This window comes from Neolamprologus brichardi, chromosome 7, assembly GCF_056152115.1.
Source record: "Neolamprologus brichardi isolate AB-2024 chromosome 7, ASM5615211v1, whole genome shotgun sequence".
In the NCBI taxonomy this organism is placed as follows: domain Eukaryota; kingdom Metazoa; phylum Chordata; class Actinopteri; order Cichliformes; family Cichlidae; genus Neolamprologus; species Neolamprologus brichardi.
The window spans coordinates 8,032,389-8,054,805 of NC_142110.1; the positions used below are offsets into that span (position 1 = coordinate 8,032,389).

A 22,417-nucleotide genomic window follows, 5' to 3' on the forward strand; every position below is an offset into this window, starting at 1 on the left:
AAAAAAAATCTATGTGTGTCTTACTGTATATAGTAATCATTTGTACACAGTATAGTATTTAGGACGATTTATACAATATTTTTTCCCAATGTTTTATCTCTAATTCACTTTCTTTTCCTGTCCCATGTGCTGATGTAACAAGTGAATTTCCCTGATGTGGGAGTAATAAAGTCTTAGGTCCATGTTTACAGCCAGAATGGGTCCAATAAATAACAAGAGTATTGATCAATTGATCCAAGTATGTTATATTTTATTTTATTTGTTAATTGTTTTCTGAACTAATGTAAAGACAAAGGAAAGGATGTGGTGGATGTAGCACAGGAGGTAGAGCAGGTCACTCACTAATCAGAGGGTTGGTCCCTGGCTATCCCAGTCCGCATGCCAGGTATCCTTGTACAAGATACTAACCCCACATTTATCTCCGATGTGCTCATATGAGTGTGAATGCCTAGATAGAAAGCTAGAAAACACTTAAAGCATAGAAGAAAGTGCTTGTGTGAATGGGTAAATGTGGCATGTTGTTTAAAGCACTTTGAATGCAATAATAATAATAATTGTAATAATAAATATGAAGTATTATTAATAAGAGGAACTATCGGGATAATGGCTAAATCACATTATCTCATTAAATTAGGTAACTAAACATACTTTAAAACCAACTTTGAGAAAAGTTTGAGATTTTGATATTGCTAGGATCCTCGAATATTGTCTCAAAAACTTTTTCCTTTTGTTTTTCTGTGTCACTCTGACAGGCATGCACGGCTGCTTTGAGACTTTTGATCTCTTTTGGGGGCTCTATCAGACACTTTATTAATAAGCTTTTCTTTATGCTCATTTGCTATTAAGATTTCTTTTCCGAACCCCCTCCCTTAAACTTGGAATTTTAACTAATTAACTGTCCCAGGATTTGTCAGGATAAATAAGTGCTTTTAATTATTATTTGTATTATTATTTTATTATTATATGGTTATTGGGATAACCAATCAGCCATTTTGACGGGAGGTCGGTGAAGCTACAGCGGTGATTCTGGTTGTGAACCGGTAGGAGGAGACTGTGCTCTGTCTTCCGTGTTTCCCTACTATGTCCCAATTGCACTTCGCTCTAGTACCTTTGTGCACGTTTCGATGCCCTCCCTCTGCTTTTAAATCTTCATTAGCGATAAACAAGCGGGTTTTAGAATATTTTTGCTCGTTTTGTGCCCCCCTCTCGCAGCGTCTTCACTAACAAACACTATCTGGTAGGAGTCGACTGCTTCATCCATGCATTGGAGTCCCGGGCCCCAGCGTACCGGCTCCGGCTCCAGCCATGTCGGCCAGGAATGCAACGGCTACCGGCGGTGACAGAGCGGTAGGCGAACCGGCAGGTAATTCAAACATGTTAAAGCTATTATCACTTTGAATAATAGGGGTGAAATTCAAATGTCTCCGCGGCACTGACATTTAGGACAAATAGAAAAGAGAAGCGATGTTTTTCCGGCAGTTCTTTTGTTGCTCGTTGACTGTAACTTTGCGCTATTCCAAAAACTAGGTCAGTAGATCAGTAGACCAAGCTCGCCCTCTAACGCTATGCCATTTATGTAAGACAACACGACGCTGTTAAGTGATACCACTCTGCGAATTGCGCTAAATATCCGCCTTGCGTGTTTATCAGTTAAAGGATAAGGGTTTTTATATGTAAATTGTGTGTTTTAATGACTGTTAATGCTAACTCGAAAGATTAAACCACGTAAATGTTAGCTTAGCAGCGGCACCGAGGCGAGGCCGGGCTACACACTCGGCTAAGATGAGTCTGTTAGAGGAGGTGCTGTCATAGCCAAGGACAGATTGTTCTTGCGGATATATCTGACGCTTATGTTCTGTTTTCTGATGAAAGTGGTGTTTAATCAGCGTCAGTGCTTGCTGCTATTTAGGCCCAACTAAGGTCGGTGCCTCTATCCGTTGACTCAGCTCGGCCATTTGTCTTACATTAGCTTGGATGAAGCAGACATTTCTGTAAGTTCATTTTACAGCTCCGCGGTCTCTTTACACAGTGTAAAATATACTCGGAACCCTTTTAGTTTAGTACAAACTAAAGACCAGTGCCCATATAAATAAACATAACTGTATATAGTGTAATTTGGTGAGTCAAAGCCAACATTTGTAAAGAATATCTTCGCTCAAATTCAGAGTTCGTAAATGGTAGTTTATAAATTCCTATAATAAGAACTGAAGTCATATATCTATCTATATCTATATATATTTATATCTATATATCTATATATCTATATATATAATACATGTGTACATACATACGTGTGTGTGTGTACATATATATATATATATATATATATATATATTATACATGTGTACATACATGTGTATATAATATATATGTATGTGCAACATGTCATGTGAGCATAATCAAGGTCAAATAGCATGATCACCTTCAGCTATTACTTATTGTTATATTTCCTCAAATATACTTCATTGGGATAAAAATCTTGCATTAACGAATACACTTAAACACACAATCTTTAATGTTATGGTAAAGTAAGGAATAGTATATAGGAAATGAGTAGTTAATAAAGCAGCTGGAACCATAAAAGAAAAGGGTGCTCGAGTTGATTTAAGAATTGGCCACCTTTTTACTATAAATAACACGCTTTCGAATTCATTTTCCATTAAGTGAGGGTCTCATATTCATACTCTGAAACTAAAGCTATTGATTATATAGTGGTAGAAAGTGGGTGTGTGTGTGTGTTTGTGTGTGTGTGTGTAATAAAAGAGATGATATCCTCCTCTGCTCTGCTGTATTGAAAGCTCCCAGTAACTGAGTAAATGGTAAATGGCCTGTATTTGTATAGCGCTTTACGTGGTCCTAAGGACCCCAAAGCGCTTTACACTATACACGATCATCCACCCATTCACACATACATTCACACACTGGTGATGGCAAGCTACAGTACTGCTTGCCACATAACTACTGCCATTTTGAATCCATCACATGCGTAATATAAACAGTTAACTGTCCAGTAAAGGCATAATATCGAATTGAAAACTGCCCATGGGGCCCTTATCCAGCAAGAGTGAGTGAGCTCAAACTGAACTTGTTGCTACTGGCATAGGTTCAGTTTTTGTTCACATTGCTCAATTTGAGACAACTTTTAGGATGTAAACCAGGGGTGGGCAACTCCAGGCCTCGAGGGCCGGTGTCCCTGCAGGTTTTAGATGTGTCCTTGAACCAACACAGCTGATTTTAATGGATAAATTAGCTCCTCAACATGTCCTGAAGTTCTCCAGAGGCCTGGTAACAAACTAATCATGTGATTCAACTGTGTTGGCCCAAGGTGAGATCTAAAACCTGCAGGACACCGGCCCTCGGGGCCTGGAATTGCCCACCCCTGATGTAAACTGTGCTGGTGTTCAGGTTGTAGTAATACATCTACAAAATAATATTGAGCCAATGTGTTTTTTGTTTTTGTTTTTTTACTGTAAATACTTTGCAAAAGGTGGCCTGAAACGCAGCAGTTACTTTTATTTACATGTGCCTTTTGCAAATATTTGACACTCATTATCATACTATAATGATTGTAGCTTGTGTGTGTGTGTGTGTGTATGTTACCTATCATCTTCTTCTGGACAAGTGGACCAATGTTGATAAAGCTTTAGATCAACATTACCTAGGTCACCGTGAGTGCCATAATCTATAGTGCGTATACAAATTAGGGCTCCCACAAACTATTATTTTGATAGTTGACTAGTCACCGATTATTTTTGCGATCTGATCTTATATAACCATCATTAGCTTACAGCTTTAAGTGTTTAAGGTATGTGCTAACTAAAAATAAAGACAAGATGATAGTTTATTAAATTTTAATGAAATTTGCAGATTGTCTCAGTGAAATTTAATAAACTCCTCGCTATTTAAAATATAACGGGACACCAGAGTATATTCTCCAGCATCTCACACTTCTGATAATTCAGTTGTCTGCTTGATGTTTGTTCAGCTGTGTAAAAACTATAACTTTAATCTCAGCCAAACCGATTTACTCAGGAACAAATAAAATACTAAAAAAAAAAAAAAAGCGAAACAATAACATTTTTAAGTTATTTAAGTGACTTATATATATTTAACCTGAGTAGCGAAAGACGGCGGTGGGTTTGAAAACGATTTGCCGGGAGTGCGGTGTTCTCACGGGCTCTAGTAAGCCTTGCCCCCGGCTAGCAATCGAGCTAGTGGGTAACAGACGTCTCGAAACCGTCGGAGCGCTTTTGAAAATATGTGGTGTCTTGATAAACTGAGCAGATATTTGAGGTTTACACAGCTACATTCTCGCCTGAAAATATGTTAAACGTTTATTTTGTGACCCAGAAAGAATAATAAGAGTATTATTAAAACCAACTAGCTGCCGCCATTGTTGGAAACTGAGCTGGGCTGCGCTATGAATTCTGGGACACAGCTTCTTCTTCTTCGGGGTTTAACGGCAGCTGGCATCCTTGTACCTGCAGTGCTGCCATCTTCTGTTTCAGTCCGTTATTACACTCTTAAATTCTACTACTTATTCCTGCGTCTTTTCTGATCTTACAAAGCTTCAAACGACGCGTCGACTATTAAATCAGTCGTCGACGATTTTGATAGTCAACGTAATCGTGACTAGTCAACTAATCGTGGCAGCCCTAATACAAATCCCACAATTGTATATATTTTTACATTTAACAGTTCAGTTGAGCACTGAATGGAATGGGATGTCATAGAACCTTAATCTGCATTTATTAAGGCTGTTGTGTTTTTAACATGTTTTAGTGCTTTGTACCTTGCTATATTTAATCTGAACAAGGTGTCCCCCCCCCTCAAAAAAAAAAAGTCAGTGATCATTGCCGACCTCTCTTGGTTTTTATTGCCACTATAAGCACGTTTTAAAGCTCAGTTTTTACAACCTTACGATGTAACTACTGCCCAGACCATGCAGCAGTATATTAATGACTAACCTTGTTTTGTGGATGGATTACACAGGTCTGCAAAAATGATCTCCATTTCCCTCCATCACGTACAGTTTTTTGTTTGTTTGTTTGTTTGTTGTTGTTGTTGTTTTTTTTTGGGGGGGGGGGGGGGGGGGGGGGTTGAAAAACTATAAGCACGTTTTAAAGCTCAGTTTTTACAACCTTACGATGTAACTACTGCCCAGACCATGCAGCAGTATATTAATGACTAACCTTGTTTTGTGGATGGATTACACAGGTCTGCAAAAATGATCTCCATTTCCCTCCATCACGTACAGTTTTTTGTTTGTTTGTTTGTTTGTTGTTGTTGTTGTTTTTTTTTGGGGGGGGGGGGTTGAAAATGTGGGGTTTTTTTTCACTCAAGTATAGAATACCAGATTTCAGTTTAAAAAGGGAAATTGCATGCTTAATTCAACTAAAAATGTGAGTTTTGCAAGAAAACCAGACAAGATGGAGTTTTTAAAATATTTTTCTTGGTTTCAGTGAGTAAAAATCTATAAGACACAATCAAAAAAATCGTATGCAGTTTTTTGGTTGCAGACTTGTGTTATCTCAGTTGTTCTCCTGACTGAAGCTTTGTCCGTTTACAGTATCCTGCCATGCAATTGTAATTCTGTTTGGCAGTCTAATTAGAAGAACACCTTCAAAGTAATCTTATAAATGTAAACCGACTAGTTCTTATATAGCACTTTTTACTCAGCTTGAGCACTCAAAGCACTTTACACAACAGGACTCATGCACCAATTCACAATCTTTCATACAAGCACTTTATTTCTATGCTTTTTCTTTATAAGTGAAACATTTCTACACACTCTAGTGAATGCATTGGAGAGCCACTTGCAGTTCAGTATCTTGCCCAAGGATACTTTGTTATGCAGGGATCTAGCTACTAGCCTTCCGATTAGTAGACCTGGTCTACCGCCTCAACTATAGCCAGTCTAACATGAAACATGAAACATTAGGACTTATATAAAGTGCTGTGAAAAAGTGTGTGCCTACTTCCTGATTTCTTAGGCTGATTGCATTTTTAATATTCAACATAGTAGAAAAGTCAAAAAACAGAACAGAACCTTGAAGAGAACCTGTCTAACAAAGTGAAGTAGGCTAAAAGATCTCAAAAGCAACAAATCATGCCGGAATCTAAAGAAATGTCTGAGAAGCAAAGTTACTGAGATCAAGCAGTTTCGCAAGACTTTGGGAGTTCAACAACAGTTTATTCATTTTCTAATTTGGAACATTGGTGAACCGTTCCAGAAGTGGCTGGCCTACGAAATTACTCCCAAGAGCAAATCGACAACTCATCCAGAGTAGCACCTAAAGAACTGCATAACTCACTCATCTCAGTTAAGGTCAGCGTTCACAATTCAACAATAAAAAAGGGGCTGGGCGAGACAGTGAACCGAAACAAACCTGCCAGTCCGCCTCTTAATCCCTCAAACAAGCAAAGTGAAGGTTTTGGAGTAGCCGTGTCATGCTTTGGCATGTCTTTAAACAGTGTGGAGGATTTTCCTAGCATGAACAATCTGGCTGAATTAAAACGGTTCTGCAAGAAAGAATGGCCCAAAATTCCCGATTGTCAAATGTCTCATTGTTAGTCATCACAGTCGCTTGAATACAGTTATTGCTGCCAAAGGTGGCACAACCAGTTTTTTGGTTTAGGGAGCAATTTACACAGGGCGAGGTAAGTTTGGATAACTCTTTTTCCATTTTAATAAGTAAAATCATCATTTAAAAACTGCATTTTGACTCTGGGTATTTTTATGTAGCATTAAATTTGTTTGTGGCATATATGCAAAAACAAAAATTAAGAATAGGGAAAATACTTTTATCACAGCATTGCATATAAGCAAGTGTAAATAAGAACGTTTACTAGTCTACATTTAGCATCTTAATAAAAGAAGGCATGAAGGAATACAAGTAGCTATTTCTTTTTTATTAAGTGCAATATAGCGCTGACCTGAGAACAGTAAAATAAATTGGCTGAAGAAAACATGCTCATAACATTTACTTTCTTAACCATGTGTTTCTTCAGAATTAAAATCAGGTCTGTTAAGTGGACTTTGTGTAATGGCTTTTAACAATGCCATTACGTCTGCTCCTGTCTTTTGGGACAACCCATCAAACCAAAAAAACAGTTTTATTGTTTAAAAAAACACACTATATCGGATTCATATCAGTATCGGCCGATATCCAAATTTATGATATTGGTATCGGACATAAAAAAGTGGTATCGTGCCATCTCTAGTCTGTATAAATGATACAAACAGGGACACATCTCAAGCTGTTACTCGGATATGATTCACAGTTTCTGTGCTGTTATTGGAGTAGCTCAAAATGCCACAGTTTACTAACTAAACTTTATCTGCTGGGCAAATAAAGCAAAATCCAATAATCCTATATTGAAATAAATATCACTTCATTGTTTTATAAGTTTCTTCTCTATGTAACATGTATATCTATGCTTTCCTTTGCACAGTCATCATGCAGTTAACTGCGTGCCTTATAAATGTTTGACCAGAAGTTGGACCTTATCATTTAAGCTGTTGAGCTGGTAATGACTGAAGAATGCAAACTTACTGGGCAGGCCCGGGGTGTATGTGTGAGCAGGGTGGAACAGAGTATCCTATGACCTATTTTGATCAGACTGTTTGCCTTTATGTTCCACTCTTGCACATCTGTTCCCATTTCTGTGTTTTTGTTGTTCTATAAATGAAAACACTCACCATTTAATGTTCAATGGCAGCTGTTGCAACATTGTTGAAAGTATAACTTAAAGTTAATGAGAAACAAGTCATTTCTCATGTTGTTGCCATTGTGTGAGCACAGGGTGTGGGGTGAGTTGGGTGCAGCAGATGCTCATTCAGGTGTTGAGTGAATGAGCAAATTAATGGGCACGTGACCTTAAGAGAGGGATTGTGGGAGTTGACAGGGGGATGTTTGTATGGCCTGATGTCCATTCAAGTACTCGCCTTCTCTGTAATCCAACAGAATCTGATGAGGATTAAAAGTTAAGCTTCAGTCAAGCTGTTAACAACTGTTTGGGTCACAGACAGTGTGGAACTGTTAAAACTAGGCGCCATGGATATCAGCCACATTTTGGCTATTTCTTGCCATTGTATTAATTTCTCACACGCATACAAACTTGAGTGCCTCTGAGGCCATGTGTACATCAGTCATGGCAGCTCATGTTATACCACAATAGATTATACAGTCTAGAGGTGTAGAGCTATTAGTTGGTGGTGTCTCAACAGCTCTACTAAAGCAGTTTGTGCATTATAAGTCTCTGTTAGCACACACTGGCCTCAGTTCAAATACATCCCCGTGGGAGCTATGATCAGGCATTAACAGCATGCTGTTTTCTCTCTGAAGGCTGGTTAATGGCCAAGTCTTTGAGCTGTAGGAACATAATGAGCTGGATTCATTAACATCTGAAGGTTCACTGGCAAATATTATTGGAAACCCACTTCACCTTTAGGGAGATGACCTTACCAATAGGATCCAGCTTTTTTTTTTTCCTCTTTAGCTTCATTTTTGTTATTTTTAGCTAATGTTCAAGGTGCTTGTGCTAATTTCCAGCTCTGTATTTGTATTCCTGCACTTCACTAGAATAGCTTTGCATGATTCACAGTTCAAAATTATTCTCAGACATTTGATTCAGTGACCATCTGAAGCTAGTTGTTTTAGCTCCATTATTCTACTTTAAAGACAACCTTCTGCTGATTCTCTGCCTCTTGTAAATGTAACTTTTGAACAGCAGGTGGGTGGGTCTGGCTCTTTTTTTTTAATATCTGCTTTTACTGGCATCATTTAAAGCCATCAATAGCAGGGAAAATGGCTGAAACAGAGTGTTTTGCATAGTCTGAGCTTTTGGCTCAATAAAAGTGGCTCTAAAAATAAATCCTCTCCAATAAAAATGCAACTTCTTATGTTCGAAATAACAAAGATTACCACAAGTCAAGTTAGAGCAGCTACACTTGAACAACCCTTTTTCTGTGGTGTTGTCCATTGTTGTGGGGGCTCAGGGGGTTGGGAAGCGTATCTGTAACCGGAAGGTCGCCGGTTCGATCCCCGGGCTCTCTGTCCTGGTCGCTGTGTCCTTGGGCAAGACACTTTACCCTACCGCCTACTGGTGTTGGCCAGAGGGGCCGATGGCGCAATATGGCAGCCTCGCCTCTGTCAGTCTGCCCCAGGGCAGCTGTGGCTACAACCGTAGCTTGCCTCCACCAGTGTGTGAATGCGAGAGTAAATGAATAGTGGAATTGTAAAGCACTTTGGGTGCCTTGAAAAAACACAAACGCCACAAGTTAAAGTTTTACAGCAGCTCCTCACACCCTAACTCATCTTCAATAGTTGCTGATTGAGTGTATTGTTTAACTCTGCAAACATGGTTGTCCAATACAAAAAGCTCCTCTTCCTTCAGTTGCGACATGACATAGAATTGTTATTTGCATTGTATTCAATAGTAATGTCAAGTATCATTCATTCACACATTCTTTTAAATTGCCTTTATATTTTGCCCCTGGTTGTCCACTAACCCACTGATAGGTTTGTAGCTTGAACCTATTCGCTGGAACGTTGAAGACAATATAATTACACAGCAAAGCAAGACACGAGTAGGCAAAGTTCTTCATGTTTCTCGTGCACGGGAGAGAACCGGACAAACGCCGTTCCTTCGCTTGGCCCCAGTCAGTGTTGGGAAGGTTACTTTTAAAATGTATTCCATTACAGATTACAGAATACATGCCCCAAAATGTATTCTGTAACGTATTCCGTTACGTTACTCAATGAGAGTAACGTATTCTGAATACTTTGGATTACTTAATATATTATCATGCTGTTTACAACTACATGAATGTACTATTGCTGTGATTTATTACTGTTACTGAGGGTCCGCGGCTCCGAACCGTAGTAAAGGGACCTCTGGCTAATACAGTGGGTTCTGTGTCGGGCTTTTAGCCGAAAAATAGCTTTACTTTGTTGTCTGGGTCAACTTTGCTTGCGAGAGACAGAGAGAGGCGTTGAAAGGCTGCTCCAACGGAACTTATTGTTTTTGGAGGAAAACACGAACACGGTGTACAGTCGAGTCTTAATAGCTTACTTACAACTGGGCTCGTCAGGCACTCTTCTTGGCTGCAGTGGTTATTATTATATTTACATGCTTCCAGCTCCCGTTTCTGCTCGATGACAGCTCGTACTTTTCCTTTTTCTCCCTCCCTCGCTCACAGACACATAACGGGTATGGCAGTCCATTCTCCCTGCAGCACGGACTACACTGCCTATGATGCTACATTCTTTAGAGCTATACCTGTAGCATTCTGCCTATTAGCTTAGCACAACAACAACAAAAAGGCCTCTCTCACCCAGGAAACACGCAGAGAGAGAGCGTCACCCTGTAACCATGGCAACTGTAACGCTGCCGCCTGGAACAACAGAACGTAGCTGTCAAACAAAACCCAAACAGTCCTGACCCGCCACAATATGAAACAGGGAAGTACCGCCGTGTAATCCATTTATTTCAACAAAGTAACTGTATTCTAAATACCACCTTTTTAAACGGTAACTGTAACGGAATACAGTTACTCATATTTTGTATTTTAAATACGTAACGGCGGTACATGTATTCCGTTACTCCCCAACACTGGCCCCAGTTGCTCTCGTCCGCTCCCCCGTAACACTGCTCTTTTATTGAGGTTACATGAATATGCATAGGTTAATTAACATACGCCGCCTATATACAAACAAAGAGTACCTTGCCTGTGTGTGTGTGTGTGTGTGTGTGTGGTCAGAGTGTGACCCCATAAATGACTTCCCTAAACCTACTGGTCTGGAAAGTCTAGCACTTAGCCTAAAACAGATATAGCCACGTTTATCCTACCATAAAACAATAAAACAAGGTACGACCTCTTCCCATGCTCCCAGGATGTAGGTGTGGATTCCAGAACACTCTGGAATGCACACCAAGCCTTTGCAGCCTGCTAAAGATCACACATCCTATCACTACACAATTAATTATACACCTCTAAGCATATATAAGTAGATATTTCTAAGCATAAATGACAATCAACATTACAAAACCTAACTCCCACTTCCATAGCACTGGGCCCACCTGACAGTTTGAGAACCAGTTATTATGTCCCTATTAAATCACACAATGTATCGGTATGTGTAACTTGTGTATCAAGTATTTAAAATTGTTTTTAAAGCCAGAAGGTAGTATTGATTGATTGATTGATTGATTGATTGATTGATCATACTTTATTCATCCCGAAGGAAATTGGGTTAAGGCTGCCAGCCATGCTAGCGCCATTGCATATGCATATATTTGGCATCTTTATTATATATTAGCTCAGCATAAACAGCTGGAGCAATCTGTTGCAGTAGTGCGTGGTCTCTTATATTGTATTTGAAAATTATATCAATTCCTCATGTTTTATGACCAGGTACACTTCTCCGTGTGTTGCATTTCAGATGATGTGCTGGTTGAGGAAGAACAAAGTACTTCTGTGTCTCTGCCCAGCCTGATGACCCCACCCTCAGCTGCTGGTATGTCCCTGAGCGTGGAGTTAACCCGAAAGCGCAAGGGCAGCGTGGACAACCAGTACGTATGGGAGTGCTTGCTTCAGGAAAATCTAAATCTTAAGACCCACACTAATATTTGTTTTTAATACAGACACTGCTGTTTTTCTTTCTAGGGATTCAAAATGTGTTTCAGTCCCTGATGTAGATATGGAAGATGACCAAAACAGGTACAGTTTAACTGATACATGACACAATGTGATGCAGAGGAATGCTACATGAAGCTTTAGACCTACTTTTTAGAGACGGTAGTATTTAAACCTCAGTTTCAAGCCTAGAAAATTAGCATTCCCCAACTAGTTGTGAGCATTTTTTGGCAGTCGCTATGAAATTGTGTGGATGAGCCCTGGTCAGTGACCTCTGGTAACCACAGGTGGTAGCTGGCTGTCGCTAGAAGAAATTGGTCTCAAAGAGGTATACCATTCTGTACCAAGGACCTCCTTGTGATTGCTTTGATCGCTTGCAAATTGCTGCAGTCACCAGGATGTTGCATGGAAGACGCTGACTTGTCTGCAAACACTTGCTGACTACTCAATACGGTACTGAAAGTGTGAAAATCCAAACTGGAAATGGAGATAGTTTGCCTTCAAAGTTTCAGTACAGATGGGTGGTTGGGTAGTGAGCATTTGCAGTTAACAAAGTAGTTGCCATCTTCTTTGCAACTTCTTTGCATCTTCACTGACCAACAGACTCAAGCAGCCACTCGCCAGCTGGTTAGGAAATACTCTGCAGCAGTGGTTCCCAAACTTTTTTCGCTGGGCCTCCCTTTGTTTTACAGAAAAATGTTTGCGCCACCCCCCCCTCTCTCGCGCGCACACACGCACACATCCTCCAACCACACACACACATATTTTTTTGCTCAATTGCGGTTTATTTCACACCTCAAACATTTAGTAAACAATTAAGCAAATACAAGTAATCTGCAGGTAGTAAGAAAATAAACTACTAACTCTTTTATGCTACGTCCGCACCTACACGGGTATTTTTGAAAACGCAGCTGTTTCATCCACACGTAAACAGCGTTTCGAATCACCGAAAACTGAGATTTTTTAAAACTCCTTTTTTGCGTTTACGTGTGGACGAGGAATACAGCGTTCGTCTGTAGTTGTTTTTTTTTCCTGTGTAATAATATTCAACGTTGCGATCAATACATTTTTCAAAAAAATGCTTCTCTGTGCAAAATGGGTTTAAAAACATAAACAGCTGTGGGATGCTGTTTGTCCGTGATTTGAACCGGGGGAACAAATCGTGGCAGGATCAGCCTGATGTTATTTGTATCCCGCTGTAACTTTACTGTATAAAGAGCTAGCATCTCCAAAATGTCAGGAGTAGTTAGTCATTACAATAAGTGTTTGTGAACTAAAAATCAAGAATGTGGGATATTGTTTGTCCGTGATTTGAACAGCCCAGCGCTGCTCCTGACGAAGGGAAAACCAATCCTGCAGGGAGACCTACCTCGGCACTTGTGCAGGTGAAACCAAAGGGAAGATTTGCTTCACCATATTTTCTAGTCTTTGGCTTAGAATGAAGTTGGTTTGGAAACATATTCAGCGATGCTTCATCTCCTGCTTTGCGTTTGTGTAGGTGCACCATGCTTGCAGTGTCCAAGCGTTGTTGTTGTTTTTTTCCCCCCTTTTCATGCCACACCCCCCCTGCAATGGCTCTGCCTCCCCTAGGCGGCGGGCCCCACACTTTGGGAAGGTTTGCTCTGCAGCAATCTGCTAGTGATCAGAGGTTGCCTGGGGGTCACTGGCTGGTTTCTAAGCCTGTGTAACTGAGGCCTTAGTATGTTACTTATTGGTGTATTGCTTTTCATGGAATTTGTTGAGAAGAAATTTTCTGAAGTCCTGAAGGATTTTCTTCAGGTGCTAACACCTCTTTATACCTTTTTGTATGCTTTTAATCAGCATTAAACCATTTCAGATTTGTTTTACTTGCAGGTCAGATGGAGAGGACCAACATGTCAAAGTTAAATGCTTCAGGTAGAGTATGACTTAACTGATAAAACTTTACCAGAAATGTTACAAGATCATGGGAATCTTAAAATGCCAATTGGTTAAGTTTTGCAATATACTGCAAATCTGTAAAGGCAAAGAAGAAAAGTTGTTTCTATTTTTGTGGCATTATTTCTGAATTCATGTGTCTGCAGGGAGCCACATAGCCAAATTGAGAAGAGGAGACGGGACAAAATGAACAATCTGATTGACAAGCTCTCAGCCATGATCCCCACCTGTAACCCCATGTCTCGTAAGCTGGACAAACTCACTGTGCTTCGAATGGCAGTACAGCACCTCAAGTCTCTCAAAGGTACCAACTCAATGTTGTGTTTGTTTTTTTTAATTTGTTCAATTAATCTACTCTGACTCTGTTGTTACTGGTGGTAACTGCCAGTTATTTAAATTATTGGTATTGTGCTGGAGTGTTACTTATATCCCTGAGCTGTGAAAGGCTGATGGGGGATTGTCAACACAATAACTGAAGAAAGATGTTGTCAAGGATTTTCAAATTTATACCATAGGTGCATCTACTAGGAAGCTGAGCAGCACTGGCAGTCGTCAGTATTCTTTTCAATTATCATTATTTTTTATTTGTGTAACTTCGTGTAATATCTTTATATTTTCAGGTTCAGCAAGTTCTTTTTCTGAAGCCAACTATAAACCGTCATTCCTTCCTGATGAGGAGCTCAAACATCTTGTTCTCAAGGTAAATGCAGAAGTAACAAATCTAACGGTTTCTCTGGTATGAAGTGTAACCTGCAAGTCCCTTTGGGGATGTTTTAACCTTTCCTTAAAAAGCAGAACAACACTCTGTACAGTCCACATATGCTGCAGATTATTATTTTGTTATTTATTCAAATAACAATGCCAAGCTTCTCATCTTTTTGGTTTTTTTTATTCATGTAATTTTATTATAAAGAAAAGTCTGAACATGGTTCAACGTTTTTGTCTTTGCAGACACACAACAGTGTAACAAAGTAGTTGAAATGTTGCCAATAAACTACATTACTACTGTAAAAAAAAAATTTTTAATAACAAACTCTTGCTATTTTTTTCTAGAACATTTCATCACTTTGGCTCCCCTTTTCTCCCCTTTGTTTCCTTATCGTGCAGGCTGCAGATGGGTTCCTGTTTGTAGTGGGCTGTGATCGTGGGAAAATAGTTTTTGTCTCAGAGTCTGTCACGAAGATATTAAATTATAGCCGGGTAAAACTTTTACATTTGTTACTGTTTCTGCAGTGTCTTTTGTTATGAAAACCTGGGACACACCAGATGGCTTTTGTTATCTTGTAACTAATGTAAATAGATTTGAATTCACAACCATCAGGTGACTCTGTAGTGAGATGTTTCAGTGCACAGCATTTGTTATGTATTGTAGTACTCAATAGAAATGGAAATGTCATCTAAATCTATCGTTATGTTGGTCCTAATAGTTAGTGCACAATAGCCTGTTGCAGGACAAGTGATTACTGGAAAGATGCCATACACTCACCAGCCACTTCATTGGGTACACCATGCTAGTACCTCAGGTGGATCTCTTTGTGCATTTACAACTGACTTAATTCTATATGGCACTGATTCAACAAGGTGCTGGAAACATTCCTCAGAGGTTTTGATCCATATTGATACAACATAATCACACAGCTTTTGCAGCTTTACTGGCTGCATATCCATGATGCTAATCCCCCGTTCGACCACATCCCAGTGGTGCTCTTATTGGATTGAGATCTGGTGATTGTTGAGGCCACTGAGTGAAATTATTGTCATGATTTGTGACACAGTGTTCTCATGTATCCAAGAAAATGTCCCTCACACCATTACACCACCAGCTGCAGCCTCAACTGTTGACACAAGGCAGGATGGATCCATGTTTTCACGTTGTTTATGCCAGTTTCTAATCCTACCATCCAAATGTTGCAGGAGAAATAGACTCCTCAGCGCACTGGATATTTTCTCTCTTTCGGACCATAGCTTTGGAAACCATAGAAATGGAAGTTTCTGGTGAGCCCATCTGGCACCAACAACCTTCCAACATTCAGTTTCTTAAATCACCCTTTCTTCCATTTTGATGCTCAGTTTGAACTTCAGCGTGCTTTGACCATTCCTAAATGCATCAAGTTGCTGCTGATTGATTAGCTGATGAGTGTTTAATGACCAATTGAACAGCTGTACTTAACAAAGTGGCTTTTGAGTGTATTCGTGTGCTTGTTGATAAGACTATAAAATAATGATCAAAATAACACTATAGTCCTAAGCTGTCATTTAAGCCATCTGTGCTCCACACAGTGTCTGGTGTGCTCCAAGGGTCACAGTTAACCATCAGTGTTTTGGGGGTTTTTGGGAGGGGGTTTCATCATAAGGAGTAATTGCCTTAGGTCTTAGAGTGGCTTTGACATTTTTTTTTATATACGCCATAGGAGCCTTGCTTAGGTCAGTTTGATGAGCTGTTTGTTTTCCTCTAGGCGGAGCTGATTGGGCAGAGCCTGTTTGATTACATACACCCAAAGGACATGGGAAAAGTGAAGGAGCAGCTGTCCGCTTCTGAATTATATCCTCGTGAACGGCTAATAGATGCTAAAAGTAAAGCAAATATTCTTGTCTCTGTTTTTGTGTGTAAGAGATTACGGTTAACGTTTCTCTCGTGTCTTTAGCCGGTCTGCAGGTTCAGGCTGACCTTCCAATCGGTGCAGCACGGTTGTGTTCGGGTGCTCGTCGTTCATTCTTCTGTCGCATGAAGTATAACAAAGTTTCTATCAAAGTGGAAGAGAAGGAATCCCAGGGAAATGTCTCCAAAAAGAAAGGTGGAGATGTTACACAGCAGGTTTTATTAGGTCTAAATTCAAAAAAAGCTTTTTAATGAGTATGTTAATTGTGTTCTGCTTTTGATTTGTGTCTGCATCGGCTTTTAGAGTCGCAGAAGTACTGCACAGTCCACTGTACAGGCTACATGCGCAGCTGGCCGACCAGTCAGCTGGGAGCAGAAGGGGAGGGTGAAGTGGACAAGCAGGAAAGCTCCCACTTCAGCTGTCTAGTGGCGGTGGGACGCGTCCACAACCACTCATCTCCCCAGGTTAATGGAGAAGTCCGAGTTAAACCCACAGAGTTCATCACGCGCTATGCCATGGATGGCAAGTTCACCTTTGTTGATCAAAGGTAAAACTGGGGTTTATTGTCAAAGTGTGGCAGTTGTGGTGATTTTTACTTTTAAAATAACTATTGATTTTTAATCTGGCCTTATGTTTAAAAGTCCCAGAGAGTCCGGCGCACATTATTAATGTACAACTGATTAGCATTTCTAATAAAGCTAATTGGTTAGCTTATTGGTTTTTTTTCCTCGTTTGTAGTTCATGTCATAAATAATAGTGCTCATCAATAACTAGCTTGTGTATCTATAGCAACATAACAAAAGTGGTAGGTAAAACATTCAGTTAACAGATTAAAAATGTTTCTGTTCTTGCACTGTCTGAAATGTTTATGTTGTATGAATTTTTCCATTTTAAAGGAAATCTTAGCTGATGTAATAGGATATTTGGATCTCTCTTAATTATATTTCAATTTTCTTTGACAGAGCGACGACCATTCTAGGTTATCTTCCCCAAGAATTGCTCGGGACATCGTGCTACGAATACTTCCATCAAGATGACTTACCCCATTTAGCAGACAGACATCGAAAAGGTGCAGTTTTTATTTATGTATGGGGTTTTTTTTCCTTCTATTTTGGATATGTTTAAAGCCATTTCCATGTTTAACAAATGGTTTCATTCTTAGGTTTATTATAGGTCAGATAAATACCTAATTAACACAGAACTGCCAGGAATGTGGGTGTTTTGTTTGTTTGTTTGTTTGTTTTATTTTTAACTCCATCCTGCAGAAACTGCAGTAAAATTTTAAGTTTTTTTTAATTTACAAATGATGTTAAATCAAAATTATTACAATTAATTAACAAACAAATACTAAGTAATATATCTCCATTCATCCATTCTCCTCCACTTATCCAATTCATGATTATGGGGGGAGGGGTGGGGAGTCAAACACATTATATTAAATTAATTACTGTAAAAGTAAAACTGACAGTTTAGCACACTATCCACACTGCTCCACCTCCGGCTGCAGCACTTCATCTCCTCAAGCATGAAACCCATTTGACATGGCAGCTCTGCTCTGAATTTCTACTCTAGTTTTTACTCTGTTGTCCATGTGTTCACTCCGACCTGTTGTACCCTAGTATTACATTCCATTGATGCAGAAAGCGTCAATCCTTATATATATATATATATATATATATATATATAAATCCATTTTACAAAAAGCCATGAGCTGATGGTTTTAGTATAACTTTAGGCCTCGAGGGCTGGTGCCCTGCAGGTTTTAGATCTCACCCTGGGTCTACACACCTGAATCAGATGATTTGTTCATTACCAGGCCTCTGGAGAAGTTCAAGACATGTTGAAGAGGTAATTTAGCCATTTTAAATGAGCTGTGTTGGATCAAGGATACATCTAAAACCTGCAGGACACCGGCCCAAAATCAGGCCCTTAAGGCCTGATTTTGGACACCACTGGTTTAAGTTATATGATTTTAAAAGCAAGGGGATCAATATGTCCCTGTTGGCGGTTCTAGTGTTAAGTATTTTGTGATCACTGATGTACTTTTAGGTTACAGCGTTATCTAAAGATTTTGTTTTCTAGTGTTTCTCTGACTTGTCCTCTTGCTGTTTTTCTTCCACAGTGCTACGGAGTAAAGAAAAAATAGAGACAAACTGCTACAAATTCAAAACAAAATACGGCTCTTTTGTCACTCTGCAAAGTCAGTGGTTTAGTTTTGTAAATCCGTGGACCAAAGAACTAGAATATATAGTGTCAACTAACACAGTCATCTCGTGAGTATATGGTTCAGTGGATTTGTACATTTGCTTATGTATCTGTGAGTGCGTCTGTATATATGTGTGTTAATTTGAATTTTTCTCTTTGCTCATCCTATGACCAGATATGATCCCAGTCGAGCAGGCCGGTCAGGAAATAAATCTGAACAGTCGAGCAATCCCAAGGCTTCTGAAGGTCTTTATAAAATTATTCTATCAACACATTATTTGGTTGTAGGGGGCCCCCCTTTCACTTATTTAACTCTTCTGCTCTGTCTTATTTTTCCCTGTCAGACTGTAAAAAGTCCCCTCCTATTATACCTGGCATTTCCAGCACACCTGGGACTATGATATATGCCGGAAGCATAGGAACCCAGATTGCCAATGAGCTGCTGGATTTCAACAGGTATGTACTGGATATAATTACTTTACAAACACACAAGTCCAGCATCTGCATCTATGCTCTGGTTACTTGGTGTTGTTGTAGATGAAGGATACTGCTGTTTTAAGTTGTTCTGTGTGGGTTTCCTTTAGGACGAACTCATCACCTTCCAGTGGAAACGTCAGTCCCTTCAGTCTGCCACAGGACAAGTCCCCACAAATTCACAATCAAATCAGCAACAGCGTGAGTCATGCCGGCTGTTTATCCAATCAATCCAATCAACTTCATGCATCCTTGATGCATGAAGGAGCATTTCCACAGGTCCTTCCTCCCTGCAGCTGTCAGACTGTACAATCAAAACTGCTCCCAACAAACATAGAGGTTTACATCAGCGCTGTAACTTGCACTATTTTATTAACCGATTCACACTATAACCAGGGTTTGCCTCTTATCTGTATTTAGTTTTATTTAATTTAATAACGGTACAGTACTCTGTTTTTGGTAACCATTGTCCTTGATGTAAATATGTAAAAATTGTGTATGTTTCTGTTCTGTGTCTTGTGTATTGTTTGTTTGCATATGTGTCTTTCTTGCTGCCGTTATAGATTTCCCCTTGTGGGACAATTAAAGGATTATTCTATTCTATTCTGGCTCACATAAAACATTTTTAGAAGCTGAACTATGTCTAAGATGTGATGTGAGGGTTATAGTGTGCTCCCCTTTGGTCTTCAGGTCCCAAATGGAGAAACATCAGACATGGAAATACCAGGAAAGTCCAGCTCGGAGAGTGAGCCTCAAGGAGCTGCATTCTCAGGAGGAGAGACTCTTATGGGTACTTCCACTCATCCTGTCTATAAACTTTGTTATAATAAACTGAGTTACTCGCTGTATTTATTTCTTCCCTATTGTAACCTGGTCACTTTTCCTTTTTGTTTTCACTCCACCTTACCCCAGGAGAAAATTCCCAGTTGGATTTGGAGAGCGTGGTTGGACCAGGCCTGAATAGCCTCAGCAGTGATGAAGCAGCTATGGCAGTGATCTGGAGCCTTTTGGAGACGGACACAAACTTGGGAGAAGCCGTGGACTTTGAAGAGATGCACTGGTCCTTATAGAATCTGCATTACAGTGTGAAACGGCACGCTGGAAAACACCCGGATCCTCATTTTGATGATGGCAGAAACTGCTTGAAGCTTACTCGAAGGAGCAGCATTCTGTTTTTGTTTTATTTTTTTTGTTTTGTTTTGTTAAAATTTAATATATTAGTTACTCTTCTCCACATAAGCTGTCTAGTATTTGGGTGGCTGCTCAAACAGGAGCAGAATCGGCAACATTAAGGGACACCTGCTTTCCCTCTCAGAAAGAGGATGTGCCTCTTAAACGTTGCAGCTGCCCGCCCACTCACCTTGAAACGCTGTTCCTCTCCTCCCTGCTTTCCTAAATCTGCCGTCAGCTTCAGAAAGGTCGAAGAAGCCGTGAACGCACAGAAGAGTGATATGATGTACATCATGATGGCTCTGGATCCTTGCTTCTATTTTTCTCCACCTAAATTTAAACACAGGTTGAGAGTGGTGACGCAAAAAACAATTGCACTGAATTGATTTCTTTTTTTCTTTCTTTTTTTAAAGTTGTAATTTCATTAGGTACTGTATGCTTGACTAAAATGCAAGAGGACACCCTAAAAAACTGGCCAAGCTTTGCAACCCTTCCCTCAGGATCCAAAACCGTGGGTTTAAAGCTTACCGCGGCAGACCACACTTCCATAACCTCTACTCTCTTTGAGAGTCACCTACAGACGTGGCGCTCTGAGATTTTCTCTTGTCAGTATCTGAACATTTTTCTCACAAACGGTGTAGTAACCTCTTCTCTTGTATGCTAACATATGTCGCTGTACATATGTGGGGTCGATATGATTGCAAACACCATGTCTTCAGGCCACATGTGTCTTAAAGGGATAGGTTGCATAAAAAGCCTCAGAATTTACTAGTTCCACCTTCAAAAAATTTTAGTTGATGAGCTGCCAGTTTTGATGGCTGGTCATTTATGAGCACTACAGTACGACTTCATGCAAATCAGAACGGCACTTTAGAAGTGCTGATATTGAGGGTTGGTAGCGATGGCTGAAGAGCGAACCCATTTCACATCTGTGACACTTTCTCAATACGTGTTTGAGACTGATGCGAGTCAGGGAGTTATCAACTTTTAAGATTTTACACACTTCCCTGCATACTGTACAAGTAGTATCAGTACTTGTTCACCTCTGAATCTTTGTTCTTATTGTTGTCTGTATAGTCGTGCAGGTAAGCCATACCTTCTACCGTTTCTTCTTTTTATGCACGGACAGTCTGAGAACATGTTTATGTGCTTGTTATGTGGCAGACAGGGTTGAAATTGATATGTTTGTTAAGGGATTGTGCTATGCAGAAGTGTCATTCCAAACTTTTTCCCCCCCTCCCCTTTATTTCCTCTTGTGTAATAGCCACGTGCATGATTCCTGAGTGTAGAACATTTGCAGAGCTGTGGTGTGACATTTGTGAGAACTTGAATGGTCAGCAGTATGGAGCAGTATGGATCCCATTGCCATTTACCTCATATAGAGTTTAGGATTGGCCATGCTTTCAGTTGCACATTCTAGCTTTTTACTAAAGTAATGAAACCTCTGATAGCCATGATTTGATGATCTATTTGTTAGTGATCCACTGCTGAGCGTGGCCATGAGTGGCTCTTAGTTATGGAGTTACCAAAGTGTTGTCGTATGCTAAATTAAAGGGTGTCGGCTTGAGATCCTGGTGAGAGCAGATAATGTAGAAATTTACTTTATAGGTCCATTATAATAAAGTTATTGCATTTGGCTGTTTTTTTTGTTTTTGTTTTGTTTTTTGTTTTTATAAGAAATTTAACAACTTGAGTATATACATCCCCTGTTATAAGTTACTTAAAAATAAATCCTCTATGTCTAAACATTTAGTGATTACACATTCTTTTAACTGAAATCTTTAACTTTTAAGGAGATTTTTTTTCAATTAAAACATGAACTACTGAAATCCAGCAAAATCATTTGGTTTGTGGCACATGGATTTTTATACCGTGTGTGTGTGTGTGTGTGTGTGTGTGTGTGTGTGTGTGTGTGTGTGTGTGTGTGTGTGTGTGTGTGTGTGTGTGTGTGTGTGTGTGTGAGATATATACCAGTGTTGTCCACTGAGCTTTTTGGGTCAAAAAGGCTGCACGTCTACGTGTTATCTTCACATAATCGTTATAATGAAACGGTGCAGTCTTAAAAAAAAGTTCCTGTTTGATTCTTGGGAATACTGTTTTTTCCCCTCATTTCTTGAAGGCCACGTCAAGATTTTTCAACAACAACTCTTATTTCGAGGCTGGAAAAGCTTGTTGTGGATCATGCAGAAAATTGTCTGTTATATCTAATGCTTGAATTTTTAAGGAGCCGGTTGATGGAGCAGCTGAACTCTCAAGAGGACTCCTCCTTACTTGTGTCCGGTCTGAAGTGCCTTTGGACACAAAATGAACCTCCACGGCTTTTTGGAAACAGTCTCCGACGTGGCGCCTCTGCAGACTTTAAAAGGAGGGCTGAAACGTATCTCTGAATAAACCTGATGAAACGTGGCAT

General features: G+C 39.7%; 1 protein-coding gene across 2 annotated transcripts; it reads left to right on the forward strand.

The window, feature by feature from the left end:
* Positions 1-1,064: 1,064 nt before the first annotated feature.
* Positions 1,065-21,753, forward strand: bmal2 (basic helix-loop-helix ARNT like 2). Of its 2 annotated transcripts, XM_006789533.3 has the most exons (17): positions 1,065-1,363; positions 11,448-11,577; positions 11,672-11,725; positions 13,496-13,537; positions 13,705-13,862; positions 14,179-14,258; positions 14,666-14,758; positions 16,015-16,132; positions 16,204-16,353; positions 16,462-16,705; positions 17,121-17,227; positions 18,281-18,431; positions 18,539-18,609; positions 18,708-18,819; positions 18,948-19,038; positions 19,528-19,627; positions 19,750-21,753. In XM_006789533.3, exons 1-17 carry the CDS (start codon positions 1,306-1,308, stop codon positions 19,905-19,907), a joined length of 1,917 nt encoding a protein of 638 aa, XP_006789596.1. In that variant the 5' UTR covers positions 1,065-1,305; the 3' UTR covers positions 19,908-21,753. The 2 variants fall into 2 exon arrangements, with proteins under 2 accessions (XP_006789596.1, XP_035763013.1); XM_035907120.2 differs by lacking the exon at positions 14,666-14,758.
* Positions 21,754-22,417: the final 664 nt, after the last annotated feature.

What these genes read in the sequence shown, in the direction of transcription:
- bmal2 (XM_006789533.3), top strand. Translation starts at nt 1,306, where the DNA reads ATGTCGGCCAGGAATGCAACGGCTACCGGCGGTGACAGAGCGGTAGGC. An exon ending in ATGGAAGATGACCAAAACAG is followed by an intron (nt 11,726 to 13,495) that starts GTACAGTTTAAC and finishes TTTTACTTGCAG; the next exon opens with GTCAGATGGAGAGGACCAAC. An exon ending in AGGAGGAGAGACTCTTATGG is followed by an intron (nt 19,628 to 19,749) that starts GTACTTCCACTC and finishes ACCTTACCCCAG; the next exon opens with GAGAAAATTCCCAGTTGGAT.